The 19,353-nt window shown below is 50.0% G+C and overlaps 1 protein-coding gene and 1 pseudogene across 1 annotated transcript in view; one reads left to right on the top strand and one right to left on the bottom strand.

Moving 5' to 3' along the window:
* Nucleotides 1–2,020, bottom strand: part of GPC4 (glypican 4) — a 106,314-nt gene extending 104,294 nt beyond the window's left edge. Inside the window, exon 1 of the mRNA XM_044235865.1 lies at nt 1,489–2,020. Coding sequence (XP_044091800.1) covers nt 1,489–1,648 — 160 coding nt within the window. The 5' untranslated portion in view covers nt 1,649–2,020. The remainder of the gene's footprint in view (nt 1–1,488) is intronic.
* On the top strand, nt 1,647–18,822 carry LOC122896498 (annotated as a pseudogene).
* The last annotated feature ends 531 nt before the right edge of the window (nt 18,823–19,353 follow it).

Here is a 19,353-nt window from a genome sequence, read left to right as displayed (position 1 = left end):
ATAACTGCCAAGGTGCAGCGGGCTCCTAGGCTGCTCCGGCAATTTCTTGAGTTCTATTTCTAGACGGATGCTGAATACACTGGGAAAGTGCCCAGCGACTTCCCTCAATTACCTTTGTAATTTATATGTAATTGATGACTGCACTTAATCTCCAAGGTTATTAATAGCCTTTCCAAAAAATGACCCCCACGTCTTCCTAAGCCTCTGGAAGCGCCTGGTTAAAATTACAGTATTTCCTTTGCTGGCTGCCGCCCCCCTGCCCGCCCCACCCGGGTGACCAGCACCGCGAGCAAAGGCTCACTCTCCTCATTTCCATGAAAGGTTCGGAATGGAGGCTTGCCCCCGCCCCGGGGGCTCGAACCGCTCTCTCCTCCGTTAGGTTACGCTGGCCAGCCGCCAGCTAGATCCGCGGTTCTTTCCGAACCCTCAGGGCGAACGGGCTACCTGCGCCGCCGCCGGCTCCAGTGCGGCCCGCGGGGATGCGCGCAACAGCTGCCCTCCGCGAATGAGAGACCGCGACCTGGAGGGGACCCGCGGCCGCGGCCGCCACCGCCTCGCAGGGAGGGGCGAAGGGCGCCCGCCGAAAAGCCGCCTCCCCGGAGCTCAGAGAAGGGCTTTCACCAGTACCCCACGCATCCCCCAGCGCCCAAATCCGGTGAACTTTTTCACAGGCTAAGGCTTCTCCATTTGCATAACCATCTCCAAACTGCGATTCAGGTTTCCTGTAGTCAGTCCTTTCAAAGGTTTGTAATTGAATGTGCAATTAACCCTGAAAATGAGGTGAGAAAAAAGAAAGGGGGGGGGGGAGTGGAAGTACCCTTCCCGTCCAGCACCTTCCGGAAGGCAGGAGAGTTCCCAAAATTCAGGGTTTGGAGGGGTAGAGAGTCGTTTGCTTTTTAAACGCGACTTCTAAAGCCGCTGTAGCTACTAAAACTCCTAATCCGCGTCAGCGGTAGAGGAGAGGCGGGGAGAGGGTTTTTAAAAGAACATCAATGAAACCTCCATTGGAGTTCCACGTTTGGCGTCCCCGGGAAGCTGGCACGCTGTAGGCTGCGCCACCCCCCCACACACACACAGACACACACAGACACACACAAACACCCCGCCGGCGACCCTCACCACCCCCCCGGCCTCTCGTCACCCACACAACAAAGCGGGGAGCCCAGTAAAGAGTTCAACCCGGAACAGGCGACGGAGCCGGCGACACGCACTTTGCGGGCCAGAGTCCTCGGGACTCCCCGGGTCCGGGAAGGCGCGGTGAGGCGGGAGCAGATGCGGGGTGGCACCCGGTCCGGTGGCGGGGCACCACGCCTCGCAGTCCCGGGGGGCCGCGCTGCGCCGGGGCTCGCTCTCGCGCTTTCTCCCGCCTGCCCACGGCTTTCCCCCCACACACCGCCGTCCCAGACTACCTGCGGCCGCGCGGGGGTTCCGCGGCCCCTTCCCCGGGGTGCCTGCCTCCGCGCACGCCTCCCGAGGACCCCCACCTACCGTTGATCTCGTGCGTGGGGGCATCGTTCTTGTTGAAGCCTTTGGACACGTAAAGCCGTCGCACTTCCGAGCAACTTTTCGACTTGGGCTCGGCAGCCAGCAGCGCGGTGCAGAGCACGGCCAGGGCGCAGAGAAGCGCGGGCAAGCCGAACCGGGCCATGGTGCGGGCCGGGGCTGACGCGCTCCCACCTCTGGGAACCGGGGGAGAGTGGCGAGCGCGGGCCGAGCGGCGCGGGGCCGGGACTCGCGAGCGGACCGAGAGGGCGAGGGAGTTGGGGTAGGAGTTGGGAGAGCAGCGGGAGGAGACGCGGGGCGAAAAGTGGAGCTGGGCCTCGCGCGTCAGGCAACGGTCCCCGGTGCCAGGCGCCCGACCGGGGGAGGGGGTGGTGGAGGCGGAGGGCGTGGAGGCGATGCGCGGCCAACGGGAGCGGAGGCGCGGGCCGGTGGACTCCGGGCTCCGCGGGGCGGCGGACGGGGCACGCCGGCCGGCAGCGGGACAGGGGCGCGGGGAAGGAGGGGAAGGTGGCAGGCGCCGCCGGGGCCGCGGAGGGCGTGGGCGGCGGCGGGCGCTCGCTGCGCGCGGCTCTGGGTTGCCCGGCGCGGGTCCGCTCTCCTGGCTCGGCTCGGCTCCGCTCGGCTCACTCTGCCCTCGGCCGCGCGGCTGTGCCCTCCTCAGCTCCGCCGCTGATTGACTGGCCGGCGTGCGCGGCGACGCTCGGCAAACTTGGCCCAGCGGGCGGCACTCAGGGGGAGGGGGGCGGGCGGCGGGCGGCGGGGGGGTGGGGGCCGGGAGACGGGCGGGAGCACGCAGGGCCGGGACGGGAGAAAACCTGGAAGCGGGCTGGGATCCGGAGCGGCCAAATCCACTTCCTAGGGGGCCGCACCGGGCGCGCGGCGCTCCCTCGCGCGACACGCCCCGCGGGGCTCCTCCCTCCGCTCCTCCTCCCCTCGCCCGGGAGGCGGGAGATGCCAGCCGCCCCCTACCCGAAGAGGGAGGGCTAACTTCTCCCGGGTGAAGGGCCGAAGTCCTGGGGGGACCGCGCGCCTGGGCACTTGTTCCGAAGCCCGCGGCCGAGTCACAGGCTATCTGCGCGCGGCCACCTGACTCGTTGACCGCGGGCCAAAGGCGGGGGAGACCTCCCGCCTCGATACCTGCCCTCCCAGCCGCCCCGCAGCCCCGAGGACGCCCCTAACAGCTCCTGGGCCAGGAGCGGAAGGCGCTGACATGACTCGCATTGTTTCGCTGCAGGCACCAGGGGACTTCGGACTCCCAGCTGGCACTAGACCCTCACCTGGCCCTCTCAGACCTGCTTTCCACCCAACGGTGCTCCATGAGCACCGACTTGTTCCGAACCCCGGCAGGCATTCTCCTCCCCCGCCTTCCCCCTGCCACGCCCGGTTCTGCTACAAGTCTAACCAAACCCCGAAGTGGGAGAGCCCTCCCCCCTCACCCCAGGATAGAGGCGTTGGGACATTCAGGGATGACCTCCGAGACTTTGGAAACCTGGCCCAAATCCTCGTCGTAAACGTAGGGAAACTGAGGCGCAGAGAAAGGGAGCGACTTGCTAATAGCATGCAGCTGGGGTGTGGGTCCAGAACCCTGATTTACTCTTCCAGGTCACGTGGAGTAAAGGTAGCCCAAGACCCCAAGCCCCTTCTGCCCTCAAGCCTCTTGAGAGAGACTCACAGCTCTCTGGGACCCAGTCTCCACTTAGCCACCAGAAAACTGGAAATGGGCGAGTCTTCCCACCTTCCCAGCTTTGTCAGATTCCATTAATGAGTGTTTTTGAAGCTCCCAGGGCTCCTTTAATGAAGGGAACTGTGCAGATTGGGAACTTGTCATTACCCTTGTTATTGTTACAATCTGCTTTAAGAGGTTAGGGTGAGAAGTGCCTCAGACACCTCGGGAGTGTGCTGGGAACTGGGCAGATAAAAGGGGCTGGAACTTATTATTTGGCTAGACTCTCAATTCCCATAAAATTACATAGGGTGAAGATATGAACCATCATTACAATTATCACCCTCATAGGGTTTGTTGAGACTTCGTCCACTGCTGTTTGTAAACCACGTTGACATGTTGGCTCTGTGGAGTTGTAGAAACTTAGGTCAGCTATTGTTTTGGATGCCCACTGCACACTATTCTAGATTTTATTAACTCTTGGAGATCATCAAGGTAAACAGATCCATGACCTATTAGTGAAACTTACAATTTCTGTGGGTGGGCAGAACATTTAACCCTGCAACTAGCAGAGGAGTTTTTCTAAATATGCAAACTCCCCTCCAGGTGAATTTCCTGCCATTAGTCCGCCTTTTTCTCAAACTGATACCATTCAGATTATCGATAGGGTTTAGCCCAGCACTTTTAACTTTCACTGATTGATGCATTTACTGAAAGATGTTCTTTACCAAAGATGATACAATCTGAGATGCAGCCGACGGTAATAACAAAAGGAAATCCAGTGACGGTAAATGAAAAAAGATCCTCCCAAAAACCATGGAGCCCAAATCTGAAAGCTGCTTTTCCCAAGTCCAGGGGGAACTCTTTCCTTGCCCACCCCCTCCCGTCCCGCCCAATTTACTCCTGTTTTTCCTGCTCATGTATTATTAACCAAAACTTGAGTCTTTTCCACCAGAAACAGTAACCCCTGGCTAGAAACGGATCTGGACAAGTCTGAACTTTACCACACAAGACAGGAACCCCAAGCCCTGCTCAGAGGCGGCTCCCACTTCAAAGCCTCCTTTCATTTAAATACAAACAGGGTGAACAACTGGCAATCTACGAAACAAATACCATCCAGCTTCCCTTTTCAGATGGCCCCTTGCTCCTCCTTTCCTCCCCCCACCCCCAACTCCAGCTTTTCTCTTAGGAAGAGGCTCCTTAGTGGAGATGCCTCCACTCTGTAAGTTATCTGAATACCAAAAAAAAAAAAAAATGGATTGGATTCTGCGCTTAGAATATAAGAACCAACAGCTTCTCAAGGTGATTAACTCTCCTATATCACTTTTGGGGAACTTTTCTATTGTGGTAGAAGATGCAAACGTAAATTTTACCATTTTCACCATTTTTAAGTACACAACTCAGTGGCATTTAGCACACTCACAAAGGTGTGCCATATCACCACCACGTAGCTCCAGAATATTTTCATCATCCCAAGAGGAAACACCATACCCATTAAGGAAAGTCTATTCCCTTCTCCCCACCCCCCAGCCCACGGAAACCACTAATCTGCTGTATGGATCTATGGATTTGCCCACTCTGACATTTGGTATAAATGGAGTCTTGCCATATGTGACCTGTGTCTGGCTACTTTCCTTTAGCATCAGGTCTTCAAGACTCATCCATGTGAGAGCAGATATTAGGACTTCTTTCCTTTCTGTGGCTGGATGGTGTTCCATTTTACAGATACGCTACATTGGGTCATATAGTACTTTACCGTTTGCAGAGTGACTTCAGCTGCACTCCTCTGTTAGAAAATTTCTGTGTGTGTGTGTGTGTGTGTTTTAATAGATTAGCAAGTGCGCCTGGGTGGCTCAGTTAGTTAAGCATCTGGTCTGCCTTTGGCGCAGGCCATGATCTTAAGGTCCTGGGATCAAGTCCCACATCGGGCTCCCTGTTCAGGCAGAAAGTCGGCTTCTCCCTCTCCCTCTGCCTCTCTCCCTGCTTGTGCTCTCTCTCACTTCCAAATAATAAATAAAATCTTTTTAAAAAATAAAAATAGGGGTGTCTGGGTGGCTCAGTTGTTAAGCCTCTGCCTTCGGCTCAGGTCATGATTCCAAGGTCCTGGGATCAAGCATCGGGCTCCTTGCTCAGCTGGGAACCTGCTTCTCCCTCTCCCCTGCACTGCTCCTGTTCTCTTTCCCTCTCTCTCTCTTTCTCCCTCCCTCCCTCACAAATAAATAAATAAAACCTTTAAAATAAAATAAAATCCAAAGTAAAAATAAATAAAAATAGATGAGCAAACGTTCTCGGCAAGGTTATGCGGCTCATTCACAGCCACGGAAATCTTGAGTAGCTGAACCAAGACTGAAAATTTAAGGCCTCTGACCAAATCCCATGGGTCTCATTTAGGGTCAGCTGTGAAAGTTTAACTACCCAGATCCTGCAGGAGCGTCCCTATTTCAGACAATTAAATGTTCACTGAGCACCTACTATGTGCCAAAATGCTGCCCATCCCTAGAGGGAGGGAAGACATACACACCACAAGGCGTTTACAGTCGAATGCACTGGGTCAGACCCACACGAAAAGGCTCTCTTAGGTAGAATACATTTACGAGGGCGCCTGGGTGGCTCAGTGGGTTAAGCCGCTGCCTTCGGCTCAGGTCATGATCTCGGGGTCCTGGGATCGAGTCCCGCATCGGGCTCTCTGCTCAGCGGGGAGCCTGCTTCCCTCTATCTCCCTCTCTGCCTGCCTCTCTGTCTGCTTGTGATCTCTCTCTGTCAAATAAATAAATAAAATCTTTTAAAAAAAAAAAAAGAAGAATACATTTACGATATACCTGCTTCTCCCAGGCAAGGCATTTCTCCTGATAAGGCACTGGGGTAGGCTCGCTGGCGGGCAGAGAACAACGTATGCACTGCCCGCTGCGCTCCTCCAAGCCAAGAACGAGTCAGGTCCACTCTCTCGGCTCTGGGGGTACATCTCCTGGCCTGCTGGGGAGCTAGATTGGTTGCCAAACACAGGGATGGCGAGTAGAACGTGACTTCCTTTCCTAGGATTGGTGCTGTCCCAGAGCCCTCTAGCCTCTCCCTTTGCCCCATCCCTCTTTTGCCCAGCCATCAGAGGGAGCCTCTGACACCAACCCCCCAACCCTCCGCTGCTGAGCCCTGCCCCTCCCCCCATGGTACCCCATCGCTTTCCAGATCAATTCCCAGACAGTTCAGCACCAGCACGACCATGCGTTGTCCATGTTTTCTCTGCAAGCCCTCTCTCAGGTTTTCTTTTTTATTTGAATGCTTATTGCCTGCAGAGTACAGGTTCACCTGCCATACTCTTTAAGGCCAGTCTCCCACGGGAATAAAAGACCTAGAAATGTATTTGAAATCTCCTGATTTTTAAATGTTAGTGACCACTTAAGAAGAGATGAAAGTTTGCCAAATAAACTATGCCCTTCTTCAGCCTAGATTTCATCAAGTAACCTTCTCTCCACCCCACCCCACCCCGCAATGCTGTGACTTTCCTTTTTAAGAAGCCAAGAGAGTAATACCTGCTGACCACTTGCTATGTACCAAGGTGGGTTCCGAGAAGGCCCTGGAAAGCTGGAAGACCGGAGGCATTTCAAGAGCTGACTGTCTGCTTGAAGAGGTGGGATCTATATGCGTGTGCAGAAAGACAATGGTGAGGGTAACACAGGGCAATGCCTGTCCCCTGGGAGGGGTATCCCAAGTCACTCCTTGTTCTATGGTTGTCAGCCTCCTCTTGGTCCCTTTGGAAATTTACAGAAGTACCAGTAATTGAAGGATCAGTCACTTGGAAAGAGTTGATGTGTGTAGTCTGTTCCTGGCTCCTAATTTCATACTTCCCTTCAGTTTCTTTAACACTTGAAGTCTGCCTTACCTTTCCTTCTCCCTCAGAGAGTTCAACTGTGTTTACAACTTTAAACATAGGCAGCGGGTACCTAGCCACTTTACTTCCTGTTTGTGCCTATGGTCCCCACTGTGCTCTCTTTTTCTTCTGTAATCACCTGGACATTTCAAGTCTTCCTTTTCACTCCATGGCCATCAGGGTCTGTCCAGGTTCCATTATCTCTTGTCTGGACTGTAGAGCCAACCTCCTAACAGGTGGCCTCTGGCCTCTGGCCTCTGACCTCTCTCTTTCTCTCCATCCATCCACGCAGGGGCTGTCACAAAATCAGCCTGATAGCATCATTTATAAGCTTCCCACTCCTTGCCTAAAAACTCTTCCGTGGGAAGCCAATCTCCTAATAATAACTGATATTTGCTTAGTACTACAGAGTTTAGGAATTGCTTCCACATGTATTATCTGTGAAATATGTATTATTTTCCATAATTTATGGGTGAGGAAAATGGTTCGGAGCCTTAAATTGAGGCCCTCTGAGTCCAAGTTCAATTACAGTCACTTCTCACTGTGCCCCAAGCCCGAAACAGACCCAGGAAAACTTGGAAGACAGTGCAAGGCTAATGGGTAAAAGATTGGAGAGAGTAGGACTGCCTTTGGACCCTGAAGAACAGGGAGAAATTACCAGGCAGAAGAGTGGGGATGTAGGGGGCCAGTGGGGGCCAGTGAAAACCTGATTTTAGCTGAGTCCAGGTTCATCTGGAAGACTATCACGTCAGAAGGTGCCAGATAACGGGGCCACGTTACCCTGGGATGACAGTGCTATCTTGATCCCATCGACACTGATGATGTATAAACTGAAAAGACAGAAGTGGTGCCTTAGAAACAATGATCTGGGGAGGCGGCGAGGGGGCACAGAATGGACTGAAAGCAGCCACAGCCATGGTGAGGGCCCAGCATTTCTTCATCCAGGGATTCCAGATGAAGACCAGAAAACAAATGCATAAAAGACACAAAGGGAAAGGCAGTGAAAGAGGTGGGGCAGTGGGGCTACCTCCCACCCACCGCGAGAGTTAAGCCCTGGTTCTGCCATTTACTGACCATGTGTCCTTAGGTAAGTAACTTACCCTTCCTGAGCCTCGTTTTTTTTTTCTCACACCTACCCCTCCTCGAGGATTACAAGAGAAAACATATGAAAAGCATTCCTCTTGGCCCCTAGCGCTTTCTATGCCCTCAGCACAAGGCATGGAGTAGAAACTACAGGGACTTAATCAGAAAGCACTAAGCACCCTGCCCGGTACACAGCCCTCGTTTGCTATCCATCTGATCATTCCTTCACTCAACAAGTATTTATTGGGATCGACACTTTTTAAGGCTTTGGAAGCGCAGTTATGAATAAAACAGTATCCCTTCTCATGGGGCCTGAAAGTTGGGGCTCAATAGAGCAAATATTAGCTAATACTCTCCTTATGGTTATTAGACATTCCATCCACTTCACAATTTGCTCAGACCCAGCCCTGCCAGCATTGAAATGCTATTTAGTATGATAGCATATTTAGATGTATGTATTTATTTAAAAGAAAGAGAGAGCACTTGTGAGCACATAGAGGGAGATGGAGAAGCAGAGTCCCCTGCTGAGCAGGGAGCCTGACATGGGGCTCCGTCTCAGGACTCTGGGATCATGACCTGATCTGAAGGCAGATGCTTGGGGGTGCCTGGGTGACAAAGGCGTTAAGCATCTGCCTTCTGCTCAGGTCATGATCCCAGGGTCCTGGGATTGAGGCCCGCATCGGGCTCCTTGCTCAGCAGGAAGCCCTCACCCTCACCCTCTCCCTGCTTCTCCCTCACCCTCTCCCCCTGCTTGTGTTCCCTCTCTCGCTGTCTCTCTCTCTGTGTCAAATAAATAAATATAATCTTTAAAAAAATCAAGGCAGATGCTTAACCGACTGAGCCCACCCTGGCACCCCCTAGTCCAATAATTTTGAAGATTTATTTATTTGAGAGAGAGAGAGAAAACGGGGGGGATGTGGTGAGGGGCAGAGGGAGAAACTTAAGCAGACTCCCCGCTTAGCGTGAAGCCCGATGCGGGGCTCAATCTCATGTCCCTGAGATCACAACCTGAGCCGAAACCAAGAACCAGACACTCAATGGGCTGTACCACCCAGGCGCCCTTTGGTCTAATAATTTTGTATCGGAACACATGAATTATATCCGTATTGGTCTCCACAGTTAGCGTTGTATGATACGAGTTGTTGAACACAAAGGGATCGAGTTATTTTTATCTGCTAGGGTCCTTTCACTACAGGAAAGATGTTTCTTGTGCCCATTTTCCTGGTGAGATGCCAGAGGCCCAAAGAGTAAAATGGACATTCTCATGTCACTGGTACTGATATGTTCTCATACTTTACTACTGGGGCAAAGGTTTCAGGAAGTTTGTAACTTCTGTAAAAAAACGACGACTCATATCTCACGCTCATGGGAGAACAAAGACCAAACTCTGCATGGAAAGCTGGTTAGTCTTCTCCATCCTTAAGCTGTTATCTATAGTCTATTTATAAAGGGCATTTCTAAGTACTGAAAAAAAGGACTCACTTTGCACTGGGTGCATTTCCTGATAACGGCAAAAACAATTGCCATAGATATTCATTACTCTAGCTTGTGGCCTACGATTTGACCTAGGCTTTAGATATAAAACATGCATTTCAATGTAATTGGGAGAGTTTCTTCTCTAATTTGCCCATCGGACATAAATGGAACATTCATGGAAAGAAAATTAATTCTTCATATCCTTTTGATTCAATAAAACTACCAGTACACGCGAAGGTACTTCTGAAACATTCATTTTTCAAAATTGTTTGTACAGCTTGTTCGCGTCGCAAGCAGCCGATGAGAAAATTGCGTGAGCAAAAGGACAGAGGAGAGGCTGGCAGCCAAGCACTGTCCAAGCAGAAGCTATTCAAATGTGAGATCTGGAAGGGACCTTGACATTTGTCTGGTCCATCCACCTCAACCTTGACCTTTCCTTTTGCATTTGAAATTTCAAGCCGGGGAAAGACGGTCAGAGGCAAAACATAGGTTCTGACTAGAACGGGGGCAATAGTGATGGTGTTTTCTATCCTGGTTCCTTTTAGTCAGGATTTCAGAGGGAACAAGGGTTTCTAGGTTTCAAGCACTTTGCGCCTCGAGATTGCAAAGGACACGTTGTTACATGTGGTAGCATGAGCTGCTTTTTATGTTCATTCTCTACCTTGTTTGGAAAAACAAACCAGCGATCTGGTGGCAGCACCCCTGCCCCCCCTTACAGGACTCCAAGGATCTGAAGGGTGTCCTCCCCAACTCCGGCCCTGAACATCATGAAACCTTGTCTCCGCCCGCCACCCCACCCCCTTGCCCTGCTGTGAGGATCAGAAAACCCAGCCACAAAACACAGGCTCCGTTAGAAAGGGACAGAACGTTTTAAGCGACATAAGAAAGTCCTTAATGAAATGGCAATCGGGCCCTACAGGTAGTGAGACTTGCAGCTTAAACCTGCAAAGTCAGATGGCATTCCTTTTCTTTTTTCTTCTCCTCCTCCTCTTCTTTCTCTTCTTCTTTTTCCATAGCACCACCATCCCTGCCTTTATGTGAAGAGACAATGTGCATTTTTAAGAAGACCCAGCAGGGAGTAGGCATTTTTATTCCAAAGAGATACCACAGATAAAAAGAGCTGAAGAGAGTCAGGGTCAGACATAGTTTGACATTTGTCATTTTCTAACCACTGATGGGTGATGTCTACAGCACTGTTGCTATAACAATAATGAATTCAAATGAGCGAGGAAACTAGGAACCTGCACAGACTTTCTGAGCATCTAGCTGAATCCAGGCTGTACACACAGCATGGGGGTGGGGGTTGGGTTTTCCCATGTCGCTCCCTGCTCATGCTCATGTATATACACTTCTGCTACCCAGCCTGACTTTGGATAATTCAAACCGTCATGCTCTTAATTCTCAGAGTACCCAGTCCGTATTCCAGCATACAGGGTTCCGTGGGCCAGGGGCGGGGCGGGGGGGATGGCAAAAGCGGGCAGACCCCAGGAAGGGGCTTATGCCTGGTCACTTCCACCATGTCTAAGAGAACCCTGACTTTCTTCCCCTTGACGTCTCAGGGTCAAGGGAAGGAGAGAGCTTAAAAAGAAAAATTTACCAAGAGAAACTTGTAGCAGTGCCTGGCTGGCTCAGTTGGTGGAACATGTGACTCTTGATCTCAGGGTCATGAGTTCAAGCCCCATATTGGGTGCAGACCTTACATTAAAAAAAAAAAGTTCAGGCACCTGGAGGGTTGAGTCAGTCAAACCTCCAACTCTTGATTTCAGCTCAAGTCTTGATCTCAGGGTGGTGATTTCAAACCCCCACTGGGGAGGTCTGTGCTAGGTGTGGAGCCTACTTTAAAAAAAGTCAGGGGCACCTGAGTGGCTCAGTGGGTTAAAGCCTCTGCCTGTGGCTCAGGTCAGGATCCCAGGGTCCTGGGATCAAGCTCCCCATCGGACTCTCTGCTCAGCGGGGAGCCTGCCTGCTTCTCTGCCTACTTGTGATCTCTGTCAAATAAATAAATAAAATTTTTTAAAAAGAAAAAAAGTAAAGAAAACTAATTTTCAGAAGTCCCATTTCTGATTTTAAATAATCAAATCTAATTTCTATACTCCTGACTTTATTTCCTTTAGAGTTTGGATTCATTTTAATTTGTTTATCTTTAATAAATGTATACAAATGGTATGATCTTGAAAAATTGCTGGTTTTAATTGATATTTTAGGTACTATGAATAAAAGCATTCAAGGTTTTAAAACTACCACCTCTATTAACGTGCAAAAAATATGTATCACCACAAAGAGAAACTCCATCCCCATTAGGCAGTCACTCCCCCTCACCCCCTCCCCCTGCCCCACAGCAGCCCCTTACAACCTCTAATCTACTTCAGGTCTCTATAAATTTGTCTGTTCTGGACATTTCATGCAGTGGAATCCTACAGTATTGGTCCCTGTGTGGCTCATTTTACTTTGCACAATGCCTTTAGGGTTCATTCGTGTTGTAGCAGGCATCAATACTTCATTCCTTTTTATGGCGGAATAGTATTCTCTCATATGGATACACACATTTTATTTATCCATTTATTGCTTGGTGGATATTTGTGTTTCCATTTTTTGCATACCCAGGAATTCCTAAGGAAATAACCAAGCAGATGCATAAATCATTAGCTACAAGGCTATTCAGTGTGTGTTTATATACTATAATCTGTTAATCCATTCATCCTCTGATTTCCGATTCTTCTGGGTATTAACCTACTATTTTTTTTAAAGATTTTTATTTATTTATTTATTTGACAGAGAGATCACAAGTAGGCAGAGAGGCAGGCAGAGAGAGAGGAGGAAGCAGGCTCCCTGCTGAGCAGAGAGCCCGATGTGGGACTCGATCGCAGGACCCTGAGATCATGACCTGAGCCGAAGGCAGAGGCTTAACCCACTGAGCCACCCAGGCGCCCTAACCTACTATTTTTTAAGAGATTTATTTACTTATTTTAGAGAGAGACAGCTTGTGCTCACACAAGCAGTAGGGGCAGAGGGAGAGGGGAAGGGAGAGAGAATCTCAAGCAGACTCCATGTTGAGTGTGGAGCCTGATGCCAGGATCAGTCTCATGACCCTGAGATCATCACCGAAGCTGAATCCAAGAATCAGACACTTAACCGACTGAGCCACCCAGGTGCCCCATGGCTGGGTATTGTTAAGAGAAGGTTCTATCCTGTTGCTTTTGGTATGGCAGTGGTGGAGCAGGCTGTCTTTGGCAGAACTTGGAGAATGGCACAGTAAGAAGTCATTGAGCTGTGAATCAGAGTCCTCCAACTGAGTCCTAACTTTGCTACTATTCTTGACTCCAATTTTCTCACCTGTGCGACTGGGGTTCTGCAGTTCCTTGCAGCTCTGATACTTGATTTTTGCCCTAGACAAGATCCTGGCCCTCAGGAAACTTACAATTTTATCTAAAAAACATTTTTTATCAAGTAAACAGTACCCCCCCCAACGTGGGACTTGAACTCAGGACCCCAGGATCAAGCGTCGTGTGCTCTACTGACTGAGCCAGCTGGGCACCCTGCAACTTACAATTTTAGTGGGCAGACAAGACATAGCCCCCGAGAGACAACTCATGACCCACAACAGCACATGTGAAACACTAGTGATTCGCCTCACAGTTGTTTGGAGAGAGTTTTCCTTTGAGCCTACTTTCTCCATTCGACATGAGGAAGCCTTTTCAATGATGTTCCAATTTTTTGCTGCAACAGCTGCAGCCACTGCCAGTCATTTAGGCGTCTTGGGTTCTGCTTGGTTGGGGTATTAGCCACAGGGACCAAGGGCAACAGTGAAAACAGCGATGTCATTAAAGGTGGGGGCACTGAATTGCCAGTAATGCCCAAAGCCGGCTGCACAAAGCTAGAACTTCACTAGGAAATGAGGAGCAGCTGGCCATAGTGTCCCGCCCTACTTCCCTCCCCGCCCCCCCCACAGCCCCCCGCCCAACCTGGGGAAGGGCCGCTTCCCTAAGCAGGAGGAAAAGCAGCAAAAACTGCAACCCGGCCCCTTGACTCATGAAGAAACCCTGTTCCCCCACCTGCCTTGCAGCCTCTCGGCTCCTCTGTGCAGAAACACAGCTACAAACTGCACCACACCCTCTCCATTCACTGCCACATCCCTTCTTTGAATTCCATTTTCAATGTTACTTGACAATTGGGTAAAATCATGTTTCAAAGAATGCACTGGACAGCGTGCAGCAGGGACCCATTAAAATCCTGCTTTGGTATATACAAAAATATACTCATTTTCACAGATTTAAATACTTCTCAGCTCTCTGCAAAGGACTGCATGACAGATGGTTTCAAAGCGAGTCACATTTACAAACAGCAGACAAAAATATTATTTAGCAGATTCTCTAAGAGTTCTTCTGAGCTGTTCAGAACCAATCTTTTCTCTAGGGCTCTTTTATTTCTAATTTGTGGAGGCCAATGCAAAAGCCTTTTTCCTTCCTTCCTAGCAACCTCTGTGTGTGCGTCTCTTGAGTTTGTAGAAGAATCGAAAGCAGTTCTAGAACTATGAATATTATTCTGGAGAATACTCCTTGGCCCCCAAAATATGAATTATTAACCCATCACAAACACTAAACCAAAAATGGGGGGGGACCAAGAGGAGAATGAGCTGATGGAGAAAGGTCACAGGAGTTATGAACCATCTACACAGCTATCTAGTGAATTACGCGTCTCCAATTAAAGTCATCAAAACAAGGACTGCCTCCTGGACAACTCTGCTTTTTAAAGTTCTGGAAAAGGTCACGTGTCAAGTACATAATTATGAACAGGGAAAAAGCCACAGGGCTGGACTGTAATCCAGAAGCATCCACTGTCGGCAGGGACCACACCACTAATTCACAAGGCAGGCAGGGCGTGTTGGCTCCAGATAGCTGGGGGTCCTCATGATCGGTGGAGGGGTGAGGTCACTGGGCCTTCTGGGGGTGGGTCCAGGCGAGGGGAGATAGCCACACCGAAGATCTCAAAGGGCTAGGTGGGCCTGTTAGATAAACAGCATGCCTCGCACAAAGGTCTAGAGGATGAGAATTGGGAGATGGGCAGAGGGGGGGATAGTGAGGGACAGTCAGCTTGGGGAAGAGTGGAAAGAGAGGGAAGAGCATAGAGCCACACCTATGTGGTTGGCAGCTCAGATCCCTGTCCGGCCGGACCAAAAGAATGCTTGGCAACATAAGTGTGAGCCATGGGGGTCCCCATAAAGGCCGTCTTTCTCTTCCTGCTAGCCTTACCCTGAGAACCAACAGGGTTTACGTGGTCTCTAGCACATACTGACAAGGAAAGGAAAGAACCCGAGCAGAGCAACAGCATGCATAGCCTGGGTTCCTTTTTTTTTTTAAGATTTCATTTATCTATTTGACACACGGACAGAGGGAGACAACAAGCAGGGGGAGCGGCAGGCAGAGGGAGAAGCGGGCTCCTCCCAGGGTGTTGGATGTGGGCCTGGGATTATGACCTGAGCCCAAGGCGGACGCCTACGACTGAGCCACCCAGGCGCCCCCTGGGTTCTGGTTAATAGCACAGTTGTGGGTTGGCTGAGCGATGCCATCCCTCAAGAAGTTAGTGCATTTTCATCTTTTACAGTGAAATTTTCCTGTTTATTCCTCCCACTCATGTTCTAGAATTTTATTTATAACACTTTTTGGCCTGCTCTTTAAAGTGTGTGTGCGTGCCTCTGTGTGTGAGAGACTGACTGAGAAGCTCAAGTACTCTTATTGGGCTTGGAGCTTCTGGAAGGCAGGCCTCCCACCCATTCCAAGTATTATAATTACGATCCGTTCTGCATCAGGAGAAGCAAGCTAGACGGTGCCCCTCTGTTCTGGCGGTGCCCTCTTGCCTAGCCGCCTCCTGGGCCCGTGGCCCCCCAGCCTCGGCTTCCCCTGGGGTCCCAGCAAGGCCGCCTGCCTGTCGCCCAGGGCTCGGGGGACCCTCGGGAATATTGGGTCACGGTGCGAGAAGGGGCCTCAGAGAGTCGCCAGGGCCCGTGCCCTGCGGCCAGGCGGGTGCGGGAGGCGACCACCCACCCAGGCGGGGGCTGAAGATGTCAAGGCAGAGACCAGCAGCCCGCCAGGCACCGGGCACAGAGCTGAAGCGGCCCAACAGGTGCCGCCCCAGATGCACCAGGGAGGGCCCCAGGGAGGAGGCGGCCTCCTTGCCCTTGTGTGTGGCCTGGTGGCCATGGCAGCCTGCTGCGGAGGGGCTGGAGAAGCCGGCCCGGTCCACGTGTGGGCCAAGGGGAGGCTGGGCGTCTCTGCTGGGACAGGGCTGCCTTTCCAGCCCCAACTCGAGCCTGGACGACCCCTTGCGCTTTCACTGAGATGAGGCTCAGAGAAGGGAGGCCCCTCCCTCTGCTGCTCAAGGTTGGGGGCTCTTCCTCTGGCCTGTGGGGAGACGAAGAGCAGCTCAGCACTCCGCCTGGGGCTCAGAGACAGGATGGCGGTCTGGGTCTGGGTTAGTCCGTTTAACTCCATTTAGTGTTTGCTCCCCAACCCTCAAGCTAGCATTACCAGCATCATCTGGGAACTTCCTAGAAATGCAGACTCCCAGGAGCACCTGGCTGGCTCAGTCCCGTAGAACATGTGACCTTGATCTGGGGGTCTTGAGTTCAAGCCCCACATTGGGCATTGAGCTTACTTTAAAAATAAGTAAATAAAAATTTTAAAAAGTCTTGCAGAAACAAAACAAAAAAGTCCTGCTATTTGAAAAAAAAAAAAAAAAGGGAAAAAAGAAAGAAACGCAGGCTCCCAGCCCCCACTCCAACACCGCCTCCTTCAGCATCTGCATTTTAATAAGATCCCCAGGTGATTGGTATGTGCATTCCGGCTGGAGAAGCCCTGCCTGAATAGTTCAAGGCAGACTGGAATAAAACCTCCATTTGCAATTGGATGATCTGGGACAGCAGCGGTGGTTCCAGCCACGGTCAAGCCTAAACACTTCCGAGGCCAGGCCGGGGTCAAGGAAAGCCGAATTCACTGCAGCCCAGAGCAACCTCCCCAAACACTCACGAAGTGGACCTTCTCGCTGGGCTCCACGAGGACTTCGGTGATGAGTGTCCGTAACCAGTGGCTGCTGGGTATTGTTGTGTGTGTTTATCTCATCATCAACTAGACTGTAAGGTCTAAAAGGCCAGGAATCATACTGTATGAGTGTATATACTATGGGAGAAAAATGGCATATAATTAGCACAAGCTTTGAACCAGGTGGGCCTGCTTTCCTGGCCCAGAATTTCCACTAACTTACTGTCTAGTTTCAGCCATGGCACATGGTCTTTGGGACCCCAAGTGTGGTCATCTGTATCTAGCAGTAGTAAAAACCGATCTCCCAGGATTGTTGGAGGATGAAATGAGTAAGCATCAAAAATGTACCTTTTAGGGGCGCCCGGCTGGCTCAGTCGGTATGGCCTGTGACTCTTGATATCGGGGTGGTGGGTTCCAGCCCTATGTCGCGTGTAGAGATTACTGTGAAAAAAAAATGTACCTCATAGGGCACCTGGGTGGGTCAGTGAGTTAAGCATCTGCCTTTGGCGCAAGTCCTAATCTCAGGGTTCTGGGATCGAGCCCAGGGTTGGGCTCCCTGCTCAGTGAGAAATCTGCTTCTCCCTCTCCCTGTCCCTCCTCCAACTCACTCATGTGCTCTCTCTGTCAAATAAATAAACAAAATCTAAAAAAAATAAAATAAATAAGTTAAAAGATGTACCAAAATAACAGGCACTCAATGAAACAGTTACACATTTCCCTATGAATCTCCTTACGCCCCTGTGCCTAGCTCCAGGCCAGCACATTTTAAATGCTAAATAAAAATAGACCAGGTAAAAAAAAAATTAAAATTAAAAAAATTAAAAATTAAAAAAAAAATAGACCAGGTAAATAAAAAGATGCTAGGTAACTAAAAATAGGCTAGGTGATGGAGCCCCTAGATAATGCTTAATAAACTGCATTTTAAATAAAAATTTCTACTGGTTAAAAAAAAAATCTTTTGAGCAGAATTTTGGTGTAATGCAATTTAAATGAAAAAAAAACCCAAAAAACAAAAAACAAGAAAAGCGCCTTCAGGCACTGAGGAGATTAGGACTCAAGGGGGTTGAGCCAGTTTTAGCCAGAAATGCCTACAGGGTTATAAGAGTTTACAACTGCTTGGACTCAGGTCGTGACAGGAGGTGTAGCGAAGTGACTGATTCCAGAATATATTTTCAAGATAGCCATGATACGGCATATTAACATTCTTGTGTACGTTAAATTAGAAAACGGATGTAAACGTTTTCTCATATTTTGGGTATCAGGATGATGGACAACTATAAAAGACTAGAAAAAAAATCATGCAAATTAAAGGGTTATAGCCTAAGGTTAATCTAGAAAGTTCTTTAAATTTCTGCGCAAAATTAAAGACACAGTAGCTAGTAAGTTTATTTTTATTATTAATCTTTTTATTGATAAAATGAAACATGTTGAAAATCTACAAAAAAAAAATAATAATAATAACTTACGGGGCACCTCTGTAGGTGAAGCATCTGCCTCAGGTCATGATCCCGGGGTCCTGGTTTCGAGCCCCATATCGGGCTCCCTGCTCGGTGGGAAGCCTGCCTTTCCCCCCACATCATGCGCTCTCTTGCTTGCTCTCCTTCTCTCAAGTCAATGAATAAAGTCTTGAAAAATAATAACTTACCGTTTTCATAACTGTTTTTCCAAATATCAACGCTCATCGTCCTTGTTATGCACAGTTTGGGGAAACACAGAAAAGTATAATAAAGAGCTAGCTCTCTCCTTGCAGATCCAAAGCCTGGACTCTGGTGCATTCAAGACTCAGCTCCAGCCCTGGCCCAGAGGAAGGCTCTGCAGCTGCAGGCATCTTGGACGTTAATACTGTTTTATAAGGGGGTGCGGAAGACTGCCCTGGTCCAGGATGGCCCTAGCCCCGGGAATTCACAAAAGCTGCCAGAGCCTTCCACAAGGCCAAGCCCACCTTTGTGCGCTTGCATCCAACTGTGACGGGCCTGTGTATGTCAAGTTGGGGGAGGCCCTTTGTGCTGAACACCAAATCAACCTAATTAAGGTTGATGACAACAAGAGACAGGGGAGAGAGGAGGCCTCGGTGGAAGGGACACAGGGGGAGAGCCCCCCGCAAAGGGCTGGCTTGCAGCTGTGTTATAGGGAAGGACGAGGGCAAAGAATCTCAGGCCAAGGATGCCATCGAGGGCTACTTCAAATGCAAGAAATGAACAAATGAAAAAGTTGGCTCTTGTTCCTCAAAGGAAAAACAAAACAAAATCTACAATTTGCTATAATACCACCGGGCAGCCACAGCCCATATTGATGCGAATGTTTTGGAATATTTCCTTCCATGATTTCTCTCTCTCTTATATTTATAGAATATAAATATTATTATCTCTTTGATATTTATAGCATAGAAATAAAGAGAGATGCGGTGGAGGGGAACACCCGGCCGGCTCAGTTGGTGGAGGGAGCGACTCTGCAGGGTAGTGAGTTCCAGTCCCACCTTGGGGGTAGAGATTACTAAAAAAACAAAAACAACAACAACAAAACTTTTTTAAAAAGAGAGAGAGAATCTGAATATGGAGATCAAAATAATTACCTGTCATTACTGTTATTTTATATAAAAGTTTGTTGGTCTCAGAAGACAGTGGGGCCGGCTGGGTTTCCTTCCTCCGTGAGCACTGAGCCCTCTCCTCTGGAAACCCAGGCCTCCATACCAGCCACACTAAGACATTCCCCCGGTTCCCTGAGATCTC

This window comes from Neovison vison, chromosome X, assembly GCF_020171115.1.
Source record: "Neovison vison isolate M4711 chromosome X, ASM_NN_V1, whole genome shotgun sequence".
Classification (NCBI taxonomy): domain Eukaryota; kingdom Metazoa; phylum Chordata; class Mammalia; order Carnivora; family Mustelidae; genus Neogale; species Neogale vison.
Note: the sequence above shows the minus strand (reverse complement) of the source record. Positions and strands in the feature narration are given on the sequence as shown.